A 21513-nucleotide genomic window follows, 5' to 3' on the forward strand; every position below is an offset into this window, starting at 1 on the left:
TAAATAAATCTTTAAAAAAAAAGTGTATAAGGGAAGACATTTCTAAGAATGTGTGTAGATAAAATAATCTGGAAAAAACCTAAAACAAACAAACAACAACAACAACCAGTGCAGTCTATTCTGGCGTCTTCTCTGTCTTCACACCCCCTAGGCCAAGACATGGATTTCTGTCAATGCTTATCTGCATAGGACAGGATTGATACTATAACGGAGCACCACTCAGCACACGTCTAATCCCAGCACCTGGGAGGCAGAGGCAGGTGGATCCCCTGACTTGAGGCTAGTCTGGTCTACAGAGTGAATTCCAGGACAGCCAGGGCTACTCAGAGAAACCTTGTCTTGAAAAATAAAAAATGAACAAACAAACAAACAAACAAACAAAAAAGCTGCTGCTGCTGTGGCCTTCATAGGCATAAAATCTGCATGGGAGACTGGGACCATTCAGGAAATAATAAAAAATTATACTGCATCTCATGTGCTGTGTATCAGGAAGAGCCAATGTTTTGAACCTTTTTAGTTTCAATGCAATCTGGTCATAATTTTGGAAACAAACTATTTTTTTTTTACATTGAGTAATATATTCAGCAAAAATTATTTTATACAGTGGGTTGAACTGAATTGGTTGAGGTTTATTTAAAATATTTAAAAGTAACTGTACAGGGAAGAGATGACCAAATAGTTTTTTATGGGTTAACAGAGGAAAGAGTGATTTTAATTTTTTTATCAATGAACTCTTAAGGTTTAATTACAGAAGCCTCTGTTGGGGTCAGAAGGGGGTATCTCTAAACTAGTTTAGTTCTACCTATGTCTGAAGTCCTCATGCCTTTATATAACAGTTGCCTTTTCGGGGCATGGGTGACTGAAAGTTTGATATAAGTGACTGTCACCCACAAACACAAAAATACTCCCAAATTGGTATAATCTATGAAGTCTTCATAGGACTCCATGGACTTTAGATTAAGAGCCCCTTCTCAGGAGACTGTGGTCTTATCTACCTAGGCAGCTCTGGGATGTTACCATGGCCTTCTACCCAGCAGAAGTTCAATGAACCATTAGGTAATCAATTTGACATAGGACAAGACTGTGATCTGAACATGGACTGACGGGATACATGGAAGGGCAGGCTCTCCATTCCAAGTGATGCTCATGAGCCTGCCTGTTTCCCAACCTCAACACTCATGCCAGCGTTATCCCCAAGGTTTCCAAAAGTACTCTCTTTCCTTCATTAGGTTCACAAAAGCTGGTAATACCTGGGGCTGAGCTACCAGCAAACATCAAACGAGAAGGATCCTTCTTTTCCCTTGATAAGTCAAACATAAAGCCAGAAAAGGTGGCTTAATCGTTCATTCTTAACTGAAGACTATACATGCACATCTTCACAACCAGAAAACAGGTTGAGCTTTAGGGAGTTTTATGATCTCTTGTCTTCAGTTCATGGATGCTCCTCTTCTCTTCTATGGGGCTATCCACCCGACACAAACCCAGGGAGTTGTCACACCTTAAGAATGTGTCTTTAGCAGAACAAGCAAAACCAGTTACAGGCAAAATGAGAACAATCTACATGACTGGGAGTAGGGGGATGGGGAGGTGGGTAGTGGGAGGGGTGGGTAGTGGGGAGGGGGAGAATAAGGGGAGGGGTGGGTCCTTCAGTGTGTGTTTATGCTGTTGGGGAGTTTGGAGGACAGTTGTGTTATTTGGAGGAAAAGAATCTAGCATGGGTTAAGAAATTCAGTCTTGAGGACTTGGCCCCATGAGACAGAAAAACAGGATCCTTCATGATATCTAATAAAATTAATGATTTGTCTGTTATAGTTTCTTTGAAATATTGGCCTATATTTTCCTCAACTTTGATGAAAGCAAAATCCACAGAGTAGCATGTGCAAATGAGGAAGTGGGTTTACACACCTAGATTTCAACTTATTTTTCTTTATTTAATTGTATAAGCTAAGAACCCTCCAATTTTTTTTCTTTTACTTTCACAATAAAACATGAAGCAATCCTTTCTTCTTAGAGCTGGAGACATTTGTCCCTTGGGGGACAAGGAACTGTCCCCCAAAGTTCTACACTCATGACCCTTGCTAGAATGTATCAACAGTCAGTGGGAATAGAATTAAATATATTAGCCATGTTTACTTTAATTAATCAGTTTACCTTTGTGGTGTTAGAGATTAAGTCCAGGGCCTTGAGAGCATCAGGCAATGAAGACTCTATCACTAAACTACATATTTTTATCTTTTTCATTTTTTAAGATTCACATATTTGTATTTTATATGTGTACATGTATGAATGTGTACCATCTATGTGCCTCATGCACTCAAAGGCCAGAACGGGATATTAGATCCCCCATATTTGAGGTCGGTAGTTCTAAGCCACCATGTGGGTGCTGGGAACTCAACTCTGGTCTTCTGCAAGAACAGCAAGTGCGCTTAACTGCTCTGCCTTCTCTCCTGACACACCTTTTTACTTCTTACCTGAATAAAGTTCTCTGGATTCACTTTAAAAATGGATTAGCATTGAATTTGAAAAGGTTAGAATTTCTATCAAACGGGCAAACAAAAGTCTGTCTCAAAAAGAGACTTTTCTTTTTAGTGTGTATATGTGTGTACTGTGTATGTGTGCAAGTGTGTAAGTGTGAATACATGTGTAGAAGCCAGAGGACAACTTGGGGTGTCACTCCTCACCTTCTACCTTGAGGCAGGGTTCCTTGTTCCTTGTTCCATACACAGTTAGCTGGTCCACAAGCTTCCAGAGATTCTCATGTCTCTGCCCCCTATCTCCCCATAGACTTTCTGGGATTACAGATGTAAACTACCACATCAAGCTGTACATCAGTTCTGGAGATCTGAACTCTGATTCTTATGCTTCCCATGACAGCCATTTTATTCACTGAACCCTCTCCCAGGTGCAACACCTCTAAAGTTTCTTATCTCAAAGTGCAACAGTCTGCAGAGATTAGCTAGTCTGGCATGATCAGGTTTTTGACGTAGGTAGTAAGTATCTAACCAGCAGCCCAACAGCCATGGCGGTTACTTGGAGTTCTACTTTCCATGAGATCAGATTTTAAATTCACCAAGTAACCTTGGCAACATTTTCCAATAAATTTTTTTAGACCGTGAAAATGAAGAAGTCCAGATCCAAGATTTGTTTCCCACATGCTTCAGTCACAGGCGGATACCCAGTCCTGGCCAAGTGAACTCTCTCACTGAAGTGGATGGGCTCATGTGTGAATGCTGCCTTTGGCCAAACAGGCAGCCAAACCACGGTCCCATATTCAAAGCAGGGTGAAAACCTTACCTTTGGATTAGGGTGTCGGCCGATGACCAGGCGAACAGGTCCTGGGGGGCATTTACTTAAGATGGCATGCACTTTGCTTAAAGCCGCATGGCGTACGTTCACAGAGTTCACTTCCAGGATTTGGTCTCCCCGGCTAGAGAGGGACATAAGAACACATTGTGGCAATGGTCAGATTTTAAAAAGCTAAGACAGCTTTCTTTCAGGAGAGGGTTTAGAATATGAAATCTTTTCTGAGTACTTCAAAGAAGCAAATGACATTCTTTCATCTTTATAACACCTATGAAAAATGCAATACATTCACATAAACATCACATTTTAAGTTGGTTGAGGCCATATCAGAAATAGTAATGTAAATAAAACTGAAAAAAGATAACAAGGAAAGGTAGCACTTACTGAGCACCTACTGTATACGAGATCCTACACAAGGAGGTTACAGAATAACACTTCAGACACGTTTAAGAATTCCTTTCCAATAGGAGGCCCACAGAGGCCGCTCAAACCCAGCACACCTGACTTATCTAAGGTCTGTGTGATTTAATTATCACAAGCTAGCCTCTTGACCAACACCAGTTTCTTCTTTCTTCCTACCATCTTGAAATGATTACTGCAATAGAATCAAAGGAAGAAATATCTGGCGCTCCAAGGTTACCTAAGAATTTGTACAAATATTTCAAATTTGAACGAATGAGAAATTTAGGACAAGTTGCCTCTTTCGACTTGAAATTCTCAGGAGAGTGCCCGGCAGGGAAGAACAAACACCCTTTACATGGGTTTTGAGGAATGTTCATTTGGCTGGCCCCAGTCATATGGAACCAGTCAAGAAAGAACATCAACTTGGGATGTCATTAAAGGATATTTTTTCCTTGGGTTCTTAAAGTATATTTTCTTTAATGTACTTTGGATGATTTGCTAAGGTTTTTTTTTCATATGGAAATTGACTCTGATGATGAAGGAAAAATGAAACATAATCTATTAACACAGCCTCCAAGATGGCAACCTCAATAAATGCTGTTTTGACAATTCTTCAAGTGCCAAAGGACTCAGATGCTTATGGGGAGAAAGGGGATACTGTTTGTACAGAGTGCTTTGTGTAATGTGCACATTTTTGTGAGATTTAGGGGAGCATGAACCACTGCAATTACTGTAGAAGAGAATATTAAGGTTTCTTGTGTGCTCGGAATGCTAAGGATACAACTCAACTATCTGCATCAAGAAATCTGATGGTCTGTGACCTTAGACAACAGACAGTGACTTCAGTCACAATCACTCAAATGACAGTGAAAGCAATCAAAAAAGCACAAAAACTAATAAGGCCTCCCACACGCACATGGTTTCGGGGCTCTTTTGCATCTGGTCACTGAACCCATACAAGCAGTTCCAGCTTATAGGATGAAGTTTACATAAATGAATAAAAAGTGAAAGAGTATATTAAAAAACCACAGATAATATGCATAGAGTACTATGTTGTCAAAATTCTGACACTGAACTTCTGAGTCCAAACAGAACAAAGCAGCTAGGAAAGCTGTTTTAATTTTGTTTTCTGTTGCTGTAATAAAATACCATGATATAAACAATGTACGATAAAGGATGCATGTAGCTCACAATCCCACTCTGGGGAATTCAAGGCAACAGGAACTTGAAGGCTCTGGTCATATTTATAGTTGAGAGCATGCACTTGATTTGCTATCTCCATTCTTCTTGAGTTCAGAATTCCTTTCCTAGGGAATGGTGGCACCCACAGTGGGCAGATATCCCAACACAATTAAGGTAAGATAAAATAAATCTCCCAAAGACATGGCCACAGGCCAACCTGGTCTAAACAATCCCTCACCGAGACTTTTAAGTGATTCTAGATTGTGCCAAGTTAAAAATTAGAATCATCACAAAACCCAAGATTTAAGTCCTGTGATTCAACCAAATTTGATTCATATGAACTTTTCATCTTTGGAGATTCTATTAATATCAGTCTTGGCTATATTATTAGAAAATCAAAGATGAAGAATTCCACAGCATACCTACAATCCCAGCATTAGGGAAGTAGAGGGAGGGGGACTAGATGTTTAAGATCCTCCTCGGCCATAGCCTAGGCTATGTATTCCTCTGTGTCTGCCTAGGCAGATATTAATGTGTGTCTTCACAACTCAAGACCACACCAGGACTTTATAATGCCAGGGATGTAACTAACCTCAGATTGCTCTCCATCTTGGCCACGGATCCAGGGGCAAGGCTGTGAATGTATATACCTGGAGGGCTATTTTCCAAGGCCAAGCAGCAGGCACCGATGCCCAATCCAACTCTTGGCTCTGTAAGAAGCATGATACAAAGACAACAAGAGCAACTATCACACAGTAACCAGAAAATGTGCAAGCAATTTAAATAGTGTTAATATATATTCAGTCCAATAAGCTTTCAGTTTGGTCCAGATGCAGAATGTAAATCCCGCATTTTGTGTTATGCAATGTTCTACCCTCTGTTTATTTTAAAGAGCTTCCTCAAATCTGTCTCTGGGAATAGCTGGAGAATTACTAATATTTTTTTATCCTGAATTTAAAGCCTTTTAGACTTTTTTGGCCCTCAACTAATTTCTTGATTATTTATAATTGTTGATCATCTTTCTACAGTAAGTCCTAGAGGGGGAGAAGAGAGATGTGAAAAAGCAGTAGGATTTGCTGAGAGCCCCCAATTTCAAGTTACTGGTGTTAACTTATTCTTGACTGTCTTCTTTAATTCTTTATGAATTTATGAACGCTAGACTTGAGCTACTCTTTTTGATACAAGTCTCTGGCGCACAGTGATTCATCCTTGGAGAGCTTTAAAGACTGTGTTATTGGCAACTTTCCCTCACTTTTGTAAAAAGAAAACGATTAAACATCTCCCTCCTTCTGACTCCCCAGCCACTTAGAGAACAGCATCTGTCGCTGACAGCAGGTGGTTCCAAAGCACTGATATTTTAAAAACAAAACAAACAACAACAAAAACCAAGCCAGCCTGTTATCCAGGAGAAAGCAAAGGGAGTGAGGGAGAGTTAGCCTTACCTTTGTTGAGTGTGACTTCCATGACAATCCTGTCCTTGGGCCCAGGAGCCTTCCGACCCAGGGATGAAGAACCACCTTCATCTTGGCATCCTCCTGCTGGGGTTCCCCCACTGGTGTTGAAGCTTGGGGAGCTAGATCTGCTCATGTGTGTGGGAGTGGAACAGGGTGTGAGGCTGGGGCTGAGTAGTTTAGTGCGCACCGTGAGGACAAACAGCCCACTTCGGATTTGCTACAAAACAAGTAGGTGGGTAAGTGGAAAGGGTCAGATTGCTCTTACAGCGAGGAGACAGAACCCAGAAGGGGACGAATGAGATCCACAGGAACACGTTACCTTGAAGGTGTGAATAGCCTCTTGAAATGTCAAGCCCTTTATTGGTATTCCATTTACATCTAGGATTTCATCTCCTGGTGGCCAAACACGAGAAGTACGTTAAGCTTTGATCTACCAGACTCTTCTTGGCATACTCTACAGCCCCTGGACTACTACTGCTAAAATATAAGTTTTAGGGTTTTGATCGATTTTAAGTAACTTAGCCCTTAGGAATGTCTCCTAAGTAAGATAACAAATACTAATTGAAAAAAAAACATGTTCTTCAGCAATAATTCAATAATCAATATTTAATAAAAACTGTGGGGCTGGATTTGGTAGGGCACACCTGCACCCCAGCTTTTGGCAGGCTGGGGCAGGAGGATCAGGGTCAGCTGGGATAACAAAGTGAATTCAAAGATAGCTACAAAATAAGACTGAGCTAAAACACCACCAAAACCAAATGATAACTAACTAACCAAAACCCACTTCCATCACTAAAACCAAAACAACCCCAAATCCCAAACCAACTAACAACAAAAACATACACAAATAGAAAGCAAGTATAAAATGCCAACCATCCAACTAGCCAACTAACCACTACCACCACCAAAAGCTAAGGACGGCTGTGGAAAATTTGAGGACCTGATTATTAACCATTGGCACCTTTGACAAGAAATACCTTCTGCTCAGAGACTGAACTGCAAATAGGGTTTCAGGTTTTAAGTAGTCTCGTTGAGAATCGTAAGGAAATACAGACATAGACACACTCGGGAAGCCGCTCCTCTAGAAAGGCAAGCTCTGCAAGCCCAGAGAATCAACATAACATGGAATAGAGAGAGAATCTTGCTGAGATATGACTGAGAATTGACAGCCCCACCTCCAGAAATAGTCTGGATATCTGGTCCTATTGGGGCAGGTCCTGGGGCTCCATCTTTAGGCTGGTGAGACTACAGGCTTCCTGTAGTCAGAGATCACTGTAGGCTGATGTAAAAGCAGTACAGAGGAAAGCTAAGTTGTGAGGAGTGTGTGTGCAGAGCTCACTTGCATATCTGACTAGCTCACTCGCTTCTCATCTCCAACCCATGAAGATGCAATCTGGTCATTTTCTATGCTGCTATAGTGTCTTCTAGGAAGGTCAGAGAATATAGACGGACATCCAGTTGCCTTCTGGGAACTCGCTTCTCATTTGCACTCTTGTGACATGGGCTGTGTTTTGGAATAACAGGTCAACAAAAATCAAAAGATGTCCAGAAAAAAAACAGACTACCTGGCAGTGCAGGAGGGGAGAAAGACTCTGCATGACAAGACAGTGCAAATCAGCAGGAAACTGTATGTGTGCACTCCAGACAACCAATCCCCAAGCATGCTGTGCATACAGGAACCCTCCGGATGAGTAGAGAAAAGTGGCAATGCCCCATGCATTTCCCCTTAATGCAACTGCAAAAGTCCTGCTATAAGTGATATGATCTCCCTTTAAAAACCACCCACCACCACCAACTATTCAATTATGGCTGCAGGTTGTATCTACAAGGAGAGAAACACTGAAGTGATCATTCATGAGCTTAAAATCTATAGGTGCGCTTTTAAGGGGTATCACTCAACAGGCTGGAAATCCAGTCCAGCGACTTACGTTTCTCATAAATGAACACATATGAAAAAATAGTATTTAGGAGAATCATTCACTATTAACCTTTCATAATGATTGATTTCCCTGCCTCTATTTTGCTTCATTCTACCAACCTCACAGGATGAATTTCAATCAAGTGAACACATGGCCCATCCATTCTAAGACTGCTCTGCTGGGTTTTTACACTGCTCTGAAACCAGACACCAACAGCACCAGGGGGTTAACTTTTCCTCAGAGAGACAGACATAAATATTTTACCCAAGAAGTATTATACCTGGCCATGTCCCACTGTTATTCAATGGCCTCTACATGCTCTGCCTAAAACCAGGACACTTTGAGTCACTCTACCAGTTTTAAAAAGGGAAGTAAACCAGTATAACTCAGTCAACACCATGCTTTAAGCCAATGAGGCTGGAAATTGGCTATCATTTCTAAAGGTAACTAGAAATATCCTGACATAATCACCTCATGAAAGACATATGCTGGGCCAGTGGAATGGCTCCATGGGTTAAGAGAGCTTGCTGCTAAGCCTAATGACATGAGTTTGAGTCCTGGGACACACATATGGGAATGAAGAACTGACTCCTTTACTGCCCTTCTCTACCCACTTTCCACCTTTCAACACAGTGAGAAGAATTTCTTTACTATAAGAAACTACTATATCTGGGCATGGTAATGCATACATTTAATCCCAGCATGTACAAAGGCAAAGGCCAGCAGATCTTTGCACATTAGAGGCCAGCCTGGTCTACATTGGAAGTTGGAGGTCAGCCAGGGCTACAACACGAGAGGTGCAGTTGCGGAACACTTCTGAGTGCCGGTTTGCTCATCTATAAAAGGATCACTCCAAAATATCTACTCAGTGGCTTGTAATTAATGAAATACATTAATGAAATAACTTAAGTACACAGACATTCTTTGTAAATGTTTAAAGCACCATAAAAGACAAGGCGTAGTTAAACATTTGAAAACCTTATTCGAAAGGTCTAACTTAAAATCTCAGGGTTACTTTAATCTGCACCTCAAATCACTTGTCTGTTGTGTTTCTGTCTGATAACATGGTAAACACTATGAAGAATGGGAAGGTATTCAATTAGGAGCCAGCTACACTGTACTGATTTTAACAGCAAGACCTTAAATAGCTACTAAAATACTCTGTGCTCCCATCAGACTGGCAGTAAGACTGGACTGTCAAATTCTCGGGAAGTTTTAAGGCAGAGGAGCTGAGCAAGGAGCTGGTAGTGAGGGTAAACACCTGTGGTTGGACTTTGGCTCTTTTGTGGGTTCTTTCTTCTGCCCTTCTCTACCCCCTTCCCACCCTTTCAACTCCTAACACTACATAGGAGAGAAAAAAGGACTGAAGGGAAAGGGGGTAAGATTATCATTAGACTGCTTCCTGTTGATCAGGGGCATCCTGTTGATTCCTTGGAGCAAGTTTGGTCTTCACAGGCAGGATATCTAAGTTCTTCTTCTTGTTTCTTTTTTGTGCATGACTATTGAACAAACTGTGAGCAAGTAGCAGCCCTAGCATTTATATACTCTCTCAAAAGTCCCAGAATTCCAAACATCACACAAGTGCAGAAACCATCTGTTGCCACCTCTGCTAGAGCCTGAGGCAAATCATAGTCAGCTGCTGTGGACAATCTGAATCAGCCTCATATCCCACACCTGGGATTAAAACAAAAACATTCTTAAAAGATTTCTGTGTGTTTTTAAAGAAACCAAAATTCCAAAATTGTCACTGTAACCTACAGTCAGCAACAAAAATAGCAAGCTACTTCCCATACATGATCTCTTCTAATCTCCACAAAAAAATGCTTCAAGATTGGCATTCACGTTCCAAGCACCCCAGGAGAGAGAAGCTTGGGTCATGTGATCTACCCAAGATCATGATTCAGTGCTGGATTCAGCACAGATCTAGGGCACTCTCAAAACCATGACCTCAGCTGCTGTGCCATCACATCTTGCAAGGGGACAGACTCTCAAGAGACTCATGCTGTCACTAAAGATCACACCAAGAGACTCTTGCCTACCTTCTTTGAGCCTGCCATCCTCCGCTGCTGATCCGTTTGGGAAAATGGTCTTGACAAAAATTCCCATCTGGCCTCGAATGCAGTCTCGCCCTCCAGCAATGCTAAAGCCAAGGCCCTGCGTTCAAAGTAGATGACAGTTCAAAGTGGACGAGTCCAGGCTGCCACTGCAGCATTTAACTACAACCCCCCTTCCCACTGTAAGTATCTGACTGAGGTATCTTTTCTCCTTGGGTCTGGAACTCAGGTAGGCAACTAGTTTAAAATTCAACTTTCCCTTCCCTGTTTCCCTCCTCAGATCTAGTTGTAGTGTACTAGGCCTGTGTCGTATGAAGGGAGGAATCTAGAATGCACATTGGAAATTTCTAATATTTGACAGTCTTTGACTCCAAGAGTCACACTTTCCTACTGAAGAACCTAATGGCTCTCCAAACCCATTCACTCCTTGCAGGTGCCATATTTGTTTCAGTGTTTCCATTTTGTATGATGTCAAAGTGGATATTTCAGTACTTACATAATACCACTTATCGGTGCATTTGCATAATGGCAAAACCATAACCATTACTCAAAATGATAGCGGGACCACTCTCTAAGAGTGCTGGTGGTGTATTTCTTTTCTTTTTTTTTTTTAAGATTTATTTATTAATTATATATAAGTACACTGTAGCTGTCTTCAGACACACCAGAAGAGGGCATCAGATCTCATTATGGATGGTTGTGAGCCACCATGTGGTTGGTGGGATTTGAACTCAGGACCTCTGGAAGAGCAGTCAGTGCTCTTAACCACTGAGCTATCTTTCCAGCCCAGTATATTTCTTTCAATGGGTGAAAAGACTTGGGAACAGAAGCAAAAAGATTGGGGGATCATTTCTTCCTCCCTAGTATCTACTGAGGGGCTGGAAACTCCTTGTATCAACAGGGCAAAGAGTGGGAGCTAGCCTCTCCCTGTGAGGTCGGAAGGAATGCCAGGGAAGTCATATTATCCCTTTCTGTGCTACTTTTTTAAATGTAAAAATCAAAACAAAACAAAAACGAAGACTGACTGCTTAAAGGAATATGCTACCACTCACCTGGAGGACAAAAGAGCCTGTAGGAAATCGCTCACCTTGCCTTTCTCTTTGTATAGTCCAATGATGGAAATAACGGATGGCCGAATGAGCCTCCATGGCGATTCCACGTGGGTGGTGCTCAGAGAGCGGGTAGACTTCTTCACAATGTGGTATTCCTGAAAGCCAGTACAAGCAAGACCAGATATTCTCATTCACCCTGCTGTGGGCTCTGGCATACAAAGAGACTTTGAAAAATCTCAGCTGCCTTTTGTGGGAGCAATTTCTCCCTGGTCCATCTGTGATCCACTAGCTTAAAGAAAGTTTACTCTAAGTACTTAATGGAGGGGGGTCTCTCACTGCCTTGCTTGCCATACCTGCCCCGTCACAGAGAGCTGCTTAGTGACCCCAAGCATCTGTGTCACTCTGGAATGGAGTCAGGAGAACAAAGATGACCACCCTGGGGTTGGGCTGTTCTGGAAGCTCTTTCGCAGCAACCCCAGGTTCCAAATCATGTTTTAAAACTATCTCACCATCTTAAGCTTAATTTACTCATTCAAAAAAAAAAACCCAACAAGCCCATATTTCTTACAAACTACAAACCACAAACCCAGACAACTGTTTTTCCACATAAAATACCCTGCTGAGAGTCGGCAACCGTGTCAGCTCTAATCCCTCATATTTGGAAAAATCAAGTACTTTCCCATAAGCCACACTTGCCCCTTCTGGCCAGCAGCTCCGACCCCAGTGCCCCTTTCAGGCCCTTGCCCATGACATTCACATGTATCAGCAGAATGCATCCTGACAGCATAATCATCAGACTGAGGACAGGTGAAGCATGCCTTTAATCCTCAGACTCTCTTAGAATAATAAAATGTCTTCTGTGTTGCCGAGATCATAGCACAAGTGGAAAAAAAACCATTTCATGTTTAATATGAGAAAAGAATCATCACAAAATAGTTCTCATCCCTGATTGTATCTGCTTCATTCATATGCAGGAATGAGACATTCTCTCCTGCCAGGGGTGTTTTGCATCCCTTGGCAGCTTCGAAGTTATACTGTGGAGTTTGACGGAAGAGCTGCCAGTAACATGGACCGCCCAGACTCGGTCTCATGAAATAAATGATGTGGGCTTGGCAGTGTTACTACCCATTTACTGAAACCACCGCAGAGAGCGCCAGACACAGCCTGTGGTTTGCCAACTCTTGAACACAGGGGTTCACGTATGACCCCCTTGGGGAACCCTTTCTCTGATCACCAGTGTCTAGCCTTGCTTCATGCCACCTCTCTCTGGGAAACAAGTGGAAGCCAAAGGCCTGAGTGCTTTATGTAGCCATTTAAGAGTTTAAAGGGTCCTTCTGCACCTCATAGACCTGCGCTATCTAATTCACTACCCACTGGCTATATATTTGGAATAAGGCTCATTAACATTAGAATACACTCTTCAGCTGCATTCACAGGCTGAGACTCACATAGCTGCCATCTTGGATGGCATCGCCATACCCACGTATACCTACACACAAGGTTTTATTGGATAGCTCGACACTGGGCAGCATTTTTCGTGGAGGGGACAAAAAGACAGGTAGAAGAGGCCCCACCTGGGGGAAAAGGAAAAGGTCTGAAGAGAAGAGGAACGGCAATCTGAAGAAGGGAAAACTCTCTGTGAAGACTTTCTATCTACCCTAGCACAAGCTTCCTGATCACTGAGGCCTAGCTACAAATGGGTGTTTCTGGATATAAACATGGGCAACTTTCCTCAGCAGAAGAAGAGCCGCATGTGTGTGCAGGCCTCGGCCATGAAGAAGGTAAACCCTGGCTTCTCTCTCACCTGAAAGCAGCCAGACAATGGGGTTCTATAACCACTTCCCACCCTCCTGACCCTCTGAGTCCTGTTGGGTTATTCTGAGGAGGACGCAGGCCTGACTGCCTCCTCTTGCTGGTCCAGATGAATCTTGATGGACCCTATTCAAATCTATCCCGGTGTTTTCGGAGCACTTCCCTTACCTCAATCTGCCTTGGAGTGGATTCGACACAAAATAATCTGATCAGCGCCTGCTTTGAAACATGGCCCTTCCCCTCCCCCCAGGTAAATTGCAACAGAAAAAACAAGGACAAACCCCACAAATACTTGATCTTGACATTAGGGACTCTAACTTTTTTTTCTCAGATTCTGACTAAATAACCTTGAGTAAAATATTTAGCCATTTTGAGCCTCGGTTGTTCCACCTACAGAGTGATCATAACACATTAAAAGTAAGGTCCAATATCTTTAGACCCGTCTCCTATGAGTCCCCAAGTGTAACACTTAGGGATACCTCTGCTGCTGTAACCTCCTCTTCCTGCCCTGTTTTTCTGATAAGCCTAGAGAAATTGCCCATGGTCTCTCATATGGCTCATGGTACCAGAACCCAAGGAACCCCAAGTTCCCTGGAGGCTGAGTTTATGTCCAAGTTGGTTTTAAGCTTGTTGCCTAGTTTCCTGTGGGCCAGGGACAAGATAACCAAGGAGGAACCCCTATTTGGAATTGTAGAGCCAGAGCTCCAGACAGAAACAGGCTCTGTAATGCTAATCGCTTTCTTTACTCCTCCACAGTGCCCCCAATCCTGGCTGTTTGCGTTGTTACTGGAGAGCAGGTAGGACCCCAGGCATGGCATAGGCACATGTGCTCACAATGAGCCACATAGGACACGCCTAGTAAATAAGCAGTGCTGGTTTACCACAGACTGTGAGACGCCATTGTCTACTGGCAGTCGAGAGAAAGTCTTAGTTCCAAAACACACAGCGTGAAGGGAACCGAGTTGCGGAGATCCATTAAGAGATTATTTCCCTACTTTCTTCAACTATAGAGCTGGCTTCCTTCTAATCTTTCAGGCTAGATACCACATACACTCTTTCTATGGCTCTGGCTCTACTCTTCTCCATAAATACTCATGGCCCTTATCAGCGGTCAGCTCTTCTGCAAAGGGGTTTATAGCAGTCTTTGAAAAGAAAGAAAATGTGTGTACACAGATTCACACACAGAACCCTCCCACCCCCCACCCCCCACAATCATGGAGACACAGGGATTTGAAATCTGTACTTTCATCTCTAACCAAGCAATGGTGGCTATGACTGAAGCAGAGGTCCCACCCCCCCAGGATTAACCTGTGATGTCCCAGTAGAATCCAGCAGCTGGGGAAGAGAGTGTTTGCGGCCATCTCGGGAGACCTCCAGCATCCTGATCCGGGGATCCCCATTTCGTACCATCAGTTCATTATATTCTTCAACAGACTCTAGGCGGTGGACACCTCCTGCAATGAAAGACAGTGGAGGCATGGCTTGGTAAAGGTCGAGAAGAGTTAACAGAACGGACAGGCCTAAACACCATACTCATAATCACTGATGGGTTTCGAAGGCCTGAAAATGTACAAAGGATCAAGTTTGTCCAGTCGTAGCACCAGGTTCTGCATAACCCTGTTGTGTTCAAAGATGATGATGCTGAGCTACAAAGAAACTGGGAGTTTCTGAAGTGACAAGGTAGCCGAAGGAGCAATGTATGCATTAAAGCAGATTCAGGGTGCTGGGAATAGCAATAAGCCAGGGGGCGGGGCAGGGGCACGTGGTCTTGTAGTAATGGTGGAACATCATTTTATATTTGCGTGGCTTCACTGCTGGATGGGGTGCTTTTATTCCATATACAATTGTAATAGTGGTTTTTTTTTTTTTTTGAGAGGTATTGTTGACATAAGTCTTGCTATGCAGCCAAGCCGGCCTGGAATTCAGAATTCTCTTGTGTCATGTGACTCCAACCTGGGTGCTAAAATAACCGTGCCTGGCTAAGTAATGCCTTTCTAAATAATATCTTTTATTGATGTCTATTAAGTATAACTTAAATGTGCATACAAGTACCTGAGTGAAATTTCACATGACCTCTAACACACAGATCAAAAGGCATTAACCCACAGTCTCAAAAGCCCCCTTGGTTTATTTACTAAATGCTCCCCACCCAAGGATAGCATGATCTTTACTTCCAATATCACTGACCACTTCTTCCTATTTTTGAACTCTATATGAATGGATATGTACTTTTTGTGTATAGAGCTCCTTGTTCCTAACTTATATTATGTCTTTATTTAATCTGTGCATGTATGCTTGTGGGGGTGCATGTGTCATGGCATGTATGTCAGAGGACACCATGGAGGGGTTGGTTTGCTCTTCTCACTATGTGGGTTCTGGGAATGGAGCTCTGGTCATTAGGATCAGGGTTGGAAACTTACCTACCACGCCAGCTTGCCTACCTGTAACATATTTAATTTGTGAGACTCTCCCATGCTGTGTGTGCGCATGCGTGCTCTGATATACATAGTACACGGTTTTGTTTTTGTCCTCGGTGGGCCGTAGCTTGCTGATTCCCGAACAAGACTATAGCTACTGTATTCTCACGCATGCTTCTTGTGAGTGTGGGATATCCCAATGCCATGTCATCATGGAGGAGCTGGCTCCTGGCATCTCTTCCTTCTGCAGTACTGTCACTGCAGGATGAACCGTGTTTTCCCCCACCATCCTGCTCTCTGTCAGTCTTTAACATCAGCCACTCTCCTGGATGCACAAGGATCTTACCAGAGCTTCCAATCTTCATTCCACTGACAACTGATGAGGTCACACTTGGGTGGATATAGCCACTGGCTGCTCTGGTAAAAGATCTGTTTAATTTTCCTGTCCATTCTTTCATTAAATTTTCTTTCTGAATTCTAGGAGGTTTTCTTTATTTTAATATGTGAGATTATGAATCCTTTGTGGGATCTACGAGTTATAAAGATTTTCTCCACATCCATGTCTTACATTGACTCACGGTATTCTGGCAAATACAAAGAAGCCATGATTTTACCAGTATGATGCAGTCACTTATGGCTTAATGACAGGATGTTCCAAGGAGTGTAGAGTATGTTTACACAAAATAAAAGGTGTCATAGTTTCTTTTCTAACATTTCAGGTATTATATAGTCTATATTTAGCTGCCTCAGTAAAACACCTGACAACTTAGAGGGAAAGGCTTTGTTCTGTTTATGGTTCATCACGGCAGGAAAATCACAGGGCAGGAGCTCTTTCCCATCAATCACAGTCAGGAAGCAGAGAGCAACAAATGCATGCATGTTAGCTCTCAGCTCACTCCCTGTCAGTCTGGGACCCAGCCTATGAAATGGTATCCCATCCAGGATGGGTCATCCTACCTGAGTTAGGTATATCCAATAAAGCAAATCTCTCACAGGCATGCCCACAGGCCAGCCTATCTAGATAATCACTCATTTAGAATCCCTCCAGCTGATTGCAGATCACATCAAGTTGACAATTAAAGCTAACTATCATGGATGGCCATAATATTACCATGTGATATAATTATACGGACCACACTTGTATATGCTGCCCACTGTGGACCAAAATGTAATTGTGCAAGCATGACTGCAGATCAACTTTTACTTTTATTAACTGATGCTTTTGTATCCTATTTAAGAAACATTTGCAATAATTCTATTTGTGCATGTATGTGTATGTATTATGCATGTGTGTCTGTGTTTATCTGTCTGTGTATGTGTATGGATGAGGTGTTTGCAATACAGGCACTCTACCACTGACCTATGTTCGCAAAATCTATAATGACTTAAAAACACCTAAGTTGGAAATCTGAAATGATAGATCAATTAACTATCTGAAATGATATATCAATTACATATGAATAAAGCTATAATCACTATTTCTATATTAAATACTACATATTACATATGTGCTTGCTTAAATACATAGGTCAATTCTTTCTTTAAAGATTTATTTTGAATGATGTGTACTTGGGTGTGTCTGTGTGTGGTTATATATATGCCAGTGGAGGTGCCTGTAGAGACAGCGGTGTTAGATCCATTGGAGCTGGAGTTATTGGAATTATGGACTGTTGCGAATCCCCCCTATATGGGTTCTTGGAACTGAACTGAGGTCTTTTATAAGAGCAATGTGTGCTATCAATCTCTCTGGTTCCATACATTGATTCTTTAGCGAACTGATTTCTCCCGGGCTGTGTAATGATTCATTTGATGGTGTCCTATTTCCATCTGGAAATTTCTCTAAAAATTTTTATGGAATTAGGCAAGGATAACAGTAGACTTTTAAAAGTCACACGATTCTGAGTTTTTAACAATGATATGGTGCTGATACAGTTAATGGATGTCACTTAAGGCTCAGCTTTTCAAACGCTAAATACTCACTTTGTGAAAGTAGGTTTTCAAACATCTGAAATCCCTTTGCAGCTGAGGAAAGCTTTGCATTAAAAAAGATCACAAACTTAAGAGGTTAACACGGATAAATCAAAAGTACTGAAATTAAAGGAGGTCCCTGCTGGCAAGAAGAGAGGTAGGCAGTGAGGAAAACCTGGGCTAGAATATTAGAAAAACGTTCTGTGAAATGAAAGATGATGTTGCTTTAGCCATTTTGGAGCCAGACTGGGCAAAACCCTCATGGAAATGGCTGGAACAATAAGTCATAACTTAGTAATTCATGGGCCAGATTAATCTTTCTTGGCATGCTTACTCATCTGAAAAAGATTTATTAGAAGAAAATTCCTTTCGAGTTGACAGAGAGACGCTTGTCATCATCAGGAGAGAACCCACATACGGTAGCATCTGCTGATAATACCCTGAGATATGCGGATCCACAGTGACTCATGCAAGAGGAACACAAAACAAATATCCAGATCTGGAAGACGGACCCATGAGGATCCCACAGTAGCAAAACCTCCCAGGTGGAACTGGAGAAAGGACTCACTGGTTAAGAGCACATTTGTTCATGCAGACGACCTGAAGTTGGTTTCCAGCACCTACATTAGCAGCTCCCAGCTTTCTGGGACTCCAGCTTCAGAGGACCCACACCTTTCTCACCTCTCACACCTCTCTAGGCAGAGACACATGCATTTATATTTTAAAAAATGGGCTAGAGAGATGGCTCAGCGGTTAAGAGCACTGAGTGCTCTTCTAGAGGTCTTGAGTTCAATTCCCAGCAACCACATGGTGGCTCACCACCCTCTGTAATGGGATCTGATACCCTCTGCTGGTGTGTCTGAAGACAGCTACAGAGTACTCATATAATAAATAAGTAAATAAATAAATTAAACAAACATAACCTGGGAGATGATGAGACATGCCTTTAATCCCAGCACTCGGGAGGCAAAGGCAAGCAGAACTTTGAGTTCAAGGCCAGCCTGTATGCAGAGAGAATTCCAGGGCAGCCATGGCTATATAGAGAAACCCTGTTTCAAAAAACCCCAAACCAAACAGACTCCTGTATGAAAAGCTCTTTAGAGTGAAGCGGTCCACAGCACTGTGAAAGCCAAGTTCTGCAAGCTTCTTTAGCATGTCTCCAGGTTGAGCTGCCAGCCTCCTGTTCCCACCCGACCACGTGGACGCAGTCTATCCTGCTGGCTGTCAAGGATGTGTCCTCATTCCCAGAACTGAGAATACAAATATCGTGGGTTTACCCAACTTCACTCACACCACCAGTCACCTCCCACCTCAACAGCCTGCCGTCCTTCCCCTTCGTGCCCTTGCTAAGCTTGGCCGCACCGGATCATTATTGTGGTCAAAGATTAGCCTCTCAAATAGAGAGAGGATTAAAAACAGTTGCCCAAAATATCTTTCATTCTCCCTGATCGCCTGGAACAATCTCCCATTCTTTTCCACTTCTAGATGTCTGGTCTCCAGTCTTCTACCAGAGCCTCCTTTATCCTGCTGTTTCTGAATGCATCCAACAGCACACAGTCCAGAGGAACTCCTGGCTGCCCTGCTGCTTGAATGTGTATGTGCATCACCACGCATACGTGTGGATTGCCTTCCCAGGGGACTCAGAGTTCTCACTAAGGCCCTCCTGTCTGAAGCCATTCAAACATTATTTTCCCCTCTTGAGAGGGAAAAGAGGTAAGAACAGTAAGGATAAAAATCATGGCTGTAATATAAATAGCTTCAACAATACAATGGGTGCTTCTCAGGGAAGGGCCCATGGCAGCCATGCTTTGGACCAGCAGAGTGAAACACATTTTCCCATGAGTCGTCCAAAAAGCTGGGATCATGGACGACTCACATTTACTGAAGAGCACATGCACAGGGTAATCCTCCCTCACAGATAAAGAAGCTGAGGCCTGTAGAAGATACTGGTTCCCAGGTCCCTTGTCTCAGGGGCAGAGCTGGAACCTGAGCCCAGTTCTGGCCAATGCCTCCTGCCATGCTTCCTCCCCCACTCCACGTTTCCCTACCACAGGCTTGGATGGCTTGAGAAGGTGAGATCCCCAATCAGCTAATGTTACTGGTTCCAAATTGACAATATGGACAGTTTGAAAAAACCAGACATCTAGAAGGTCTCCGAGACACAAGCCCCAGCCCCATCTGAATCCAGAAAGCTTTCGACACAGGAAGCCAGTAGGAAGAACTGTCTGGAACACAGGTCCTTTTCCTGGCTCCAACCCAGTGACCTTTGAGATTTCCTTAGCTACTAGGATCTCATCTATAAAATAAGGAATGTGACAACGGAGGTTCCAAAGGTCTTTGTGTCTGTCTCTCCAGAACTCGGAGAGCCTCCCTGGGACTGATTCTACAAGGTTGATCAACTCCGACAAGCTGACCACCGTCTCCTTTCTGCCCTTGTACACACAGGGTTCAAAGGGGCTTCTCTCAGAGCTTCTGGTGGGGAGCTGCTCGTGGCTCTGAGGTGAGAGCCTTCAGGGACTCTTTGCAGGAGTCTCTCCCCGATACCATCCCTTTCTGCCAAAAGTCAACCTCTACTGCTCATTTAAACACGATGCTGCCTAATCATTCCCATTAGTCAATACAAAATAACTCATTTTCGCAAACAGAGCTTTATGGCATTGCACTTCATGGTCCCATGCTATTTATCATCTCTGAGAATAAAGACAGCAGAAGGCCAGGTGACGAGGGCAGGTGCTCTTGGCTCCCCCTTTCCTCTCCAGGGATCTGGGTACAGAAGAAAATGATGGGATGGGGGGTGTTAATAGATGATGCCTCATGTTGGGTGACTTTCTGTGAATTAAAAATAAGACTGGGGGGGGGATGCAGTGCAGCAAGATAGCTCTGTGGTTTAAGCACTCGCTGTGCAATCCTGACTTGAGTTCAAAGTGGTAGGAGTGAACCAAGTCCAAATTGTCCTCTAGCCTCCATACCTGTGACATGGCGTGCACAAGACTAAACTCATTACTTATAAATGACATATACACACATCAGCAGAAATAAATAAGAAAATAAATACATAAATGATAAAATAAAAACATCACCCAATCTCTCAATGACAGGGTAGCAACTCTCTTGGGCAGCTGTGGGAATGGAAGTTGAGGGAGGCTTAAAATGGGCTTAGGGTGCAAGGTTACCAATGGCTACGGGACCACAGCTAAGTTTTGCCTCCCTTTATAGATGCTTATGAGTGGGTAGCCAGGACCAAGTTAACTACTAGGCTAGTAGGTGTTGTGCCAGGAGCCCATGACACATTTGGAGACCATAATAAAGCTTTAGGGGCTGGAGAGATAGCTCAGCGGTTAAGAGCACTAACTGCTCTTCCAGAGGTCCTGAGTTCAAATCCCAGCAACCACATGGTGGCTCACAACCATCCGTAATGAGATCTGATGCCCTCTTCTGGGGTGTCTGAAAACAGCTACGGTATATTTACATATAATAAATAAATATTTTAAAAAATTAAAAAATACAAAAGCTTTAATACATTTTTAAATGCAGGAAACGTTGAACATAATAGTAGCAAGCAGACAGCAATGAATTCAGTCTATATCTTAAGTGTGTGTGCTATATGCTTGTGTGTACACATATGTGTGAGAGCATGCAAGTCCACAGGTGTGTACAGAGGCTAGAGGTTGACATTAGGTGTCTTTCTTGATTATTCTGCACCATTTATTTAATTTATTGTATGTGTTATACATGCACATGCATGCAGTGAATGCATGTACATATGGAACCAGCCAGAGATGAATGCTGTCAGATGTTTGCTATCTACACACTGTTTTTGTACAGTGTATTTGTGCGTGTGTGTGTGTGTGTGCGTGTGTGTGTGTGTGTGCACCTACACTCATATTTGCACATACTCTAGAAGGCTAGAGGTTGATGGCAGATGTCTTCTTGCCTTTTTTTTTTTTTTT

The 21513-nt window shown here is 42.8% G+C and overlaps 1 protein-coding gene across 10 annotated transcripts in view; it reads right to left on the bottom strand.

Moving 5' to 3' along the window:
• Pdzd2 (PDZ domain containing 2) overlaps positions 1-21513 on the bottom strand; it is a 386879-nt gene that overhangs the window by 37685 nt on the left and 327681 nt on the right. For all 10 annotated transcript variants that reach the window (XM_031360288.1, XM_031360287.1, XM_031360296.1 and 7 more), the window contains 7 exons: positions 14487-14632; positions 11402-11521; positions 10300-10414; positions 6661-6734; positions 6330-6558; positions 5480-5597; positions 3295-3427 (listed from right to left, as the gene is read on the bottom strand). In XM_031360288.1, coding sequence (XP_031216148.1) covers positions 3295-3427; positions 5480-5597; positions 6330-6558; positions 6661-6734; positions 10300-10414; positions 11402-11521; positions 14487-14632 — 935 coding nt within the window. The remainder of the gene's footprint in view (positions 1-3294; positions 3428-5479; positions 5598-6329; positions 6559-6660; positions 6735-10299; positions 10415-11401; positions 11522-14486; positions 14633-21513) is intronic.

This window comes from Mastomys coucha, unplaced genomic scaffold (genome assembly GCF_008632895.1).
Source record: "Mastomys coucha isolate ucsf_1 unplaced genomic scaffold, UCSF_Mcou_1 pScaffold8, whole genome shotgun sequence".
Classification (NCBI taxonomy): Eukaryota; Metazoa; Chordata; class Mammalia; order Rodentia; family Muridae; genus Mastomys; species Mastomys coucha.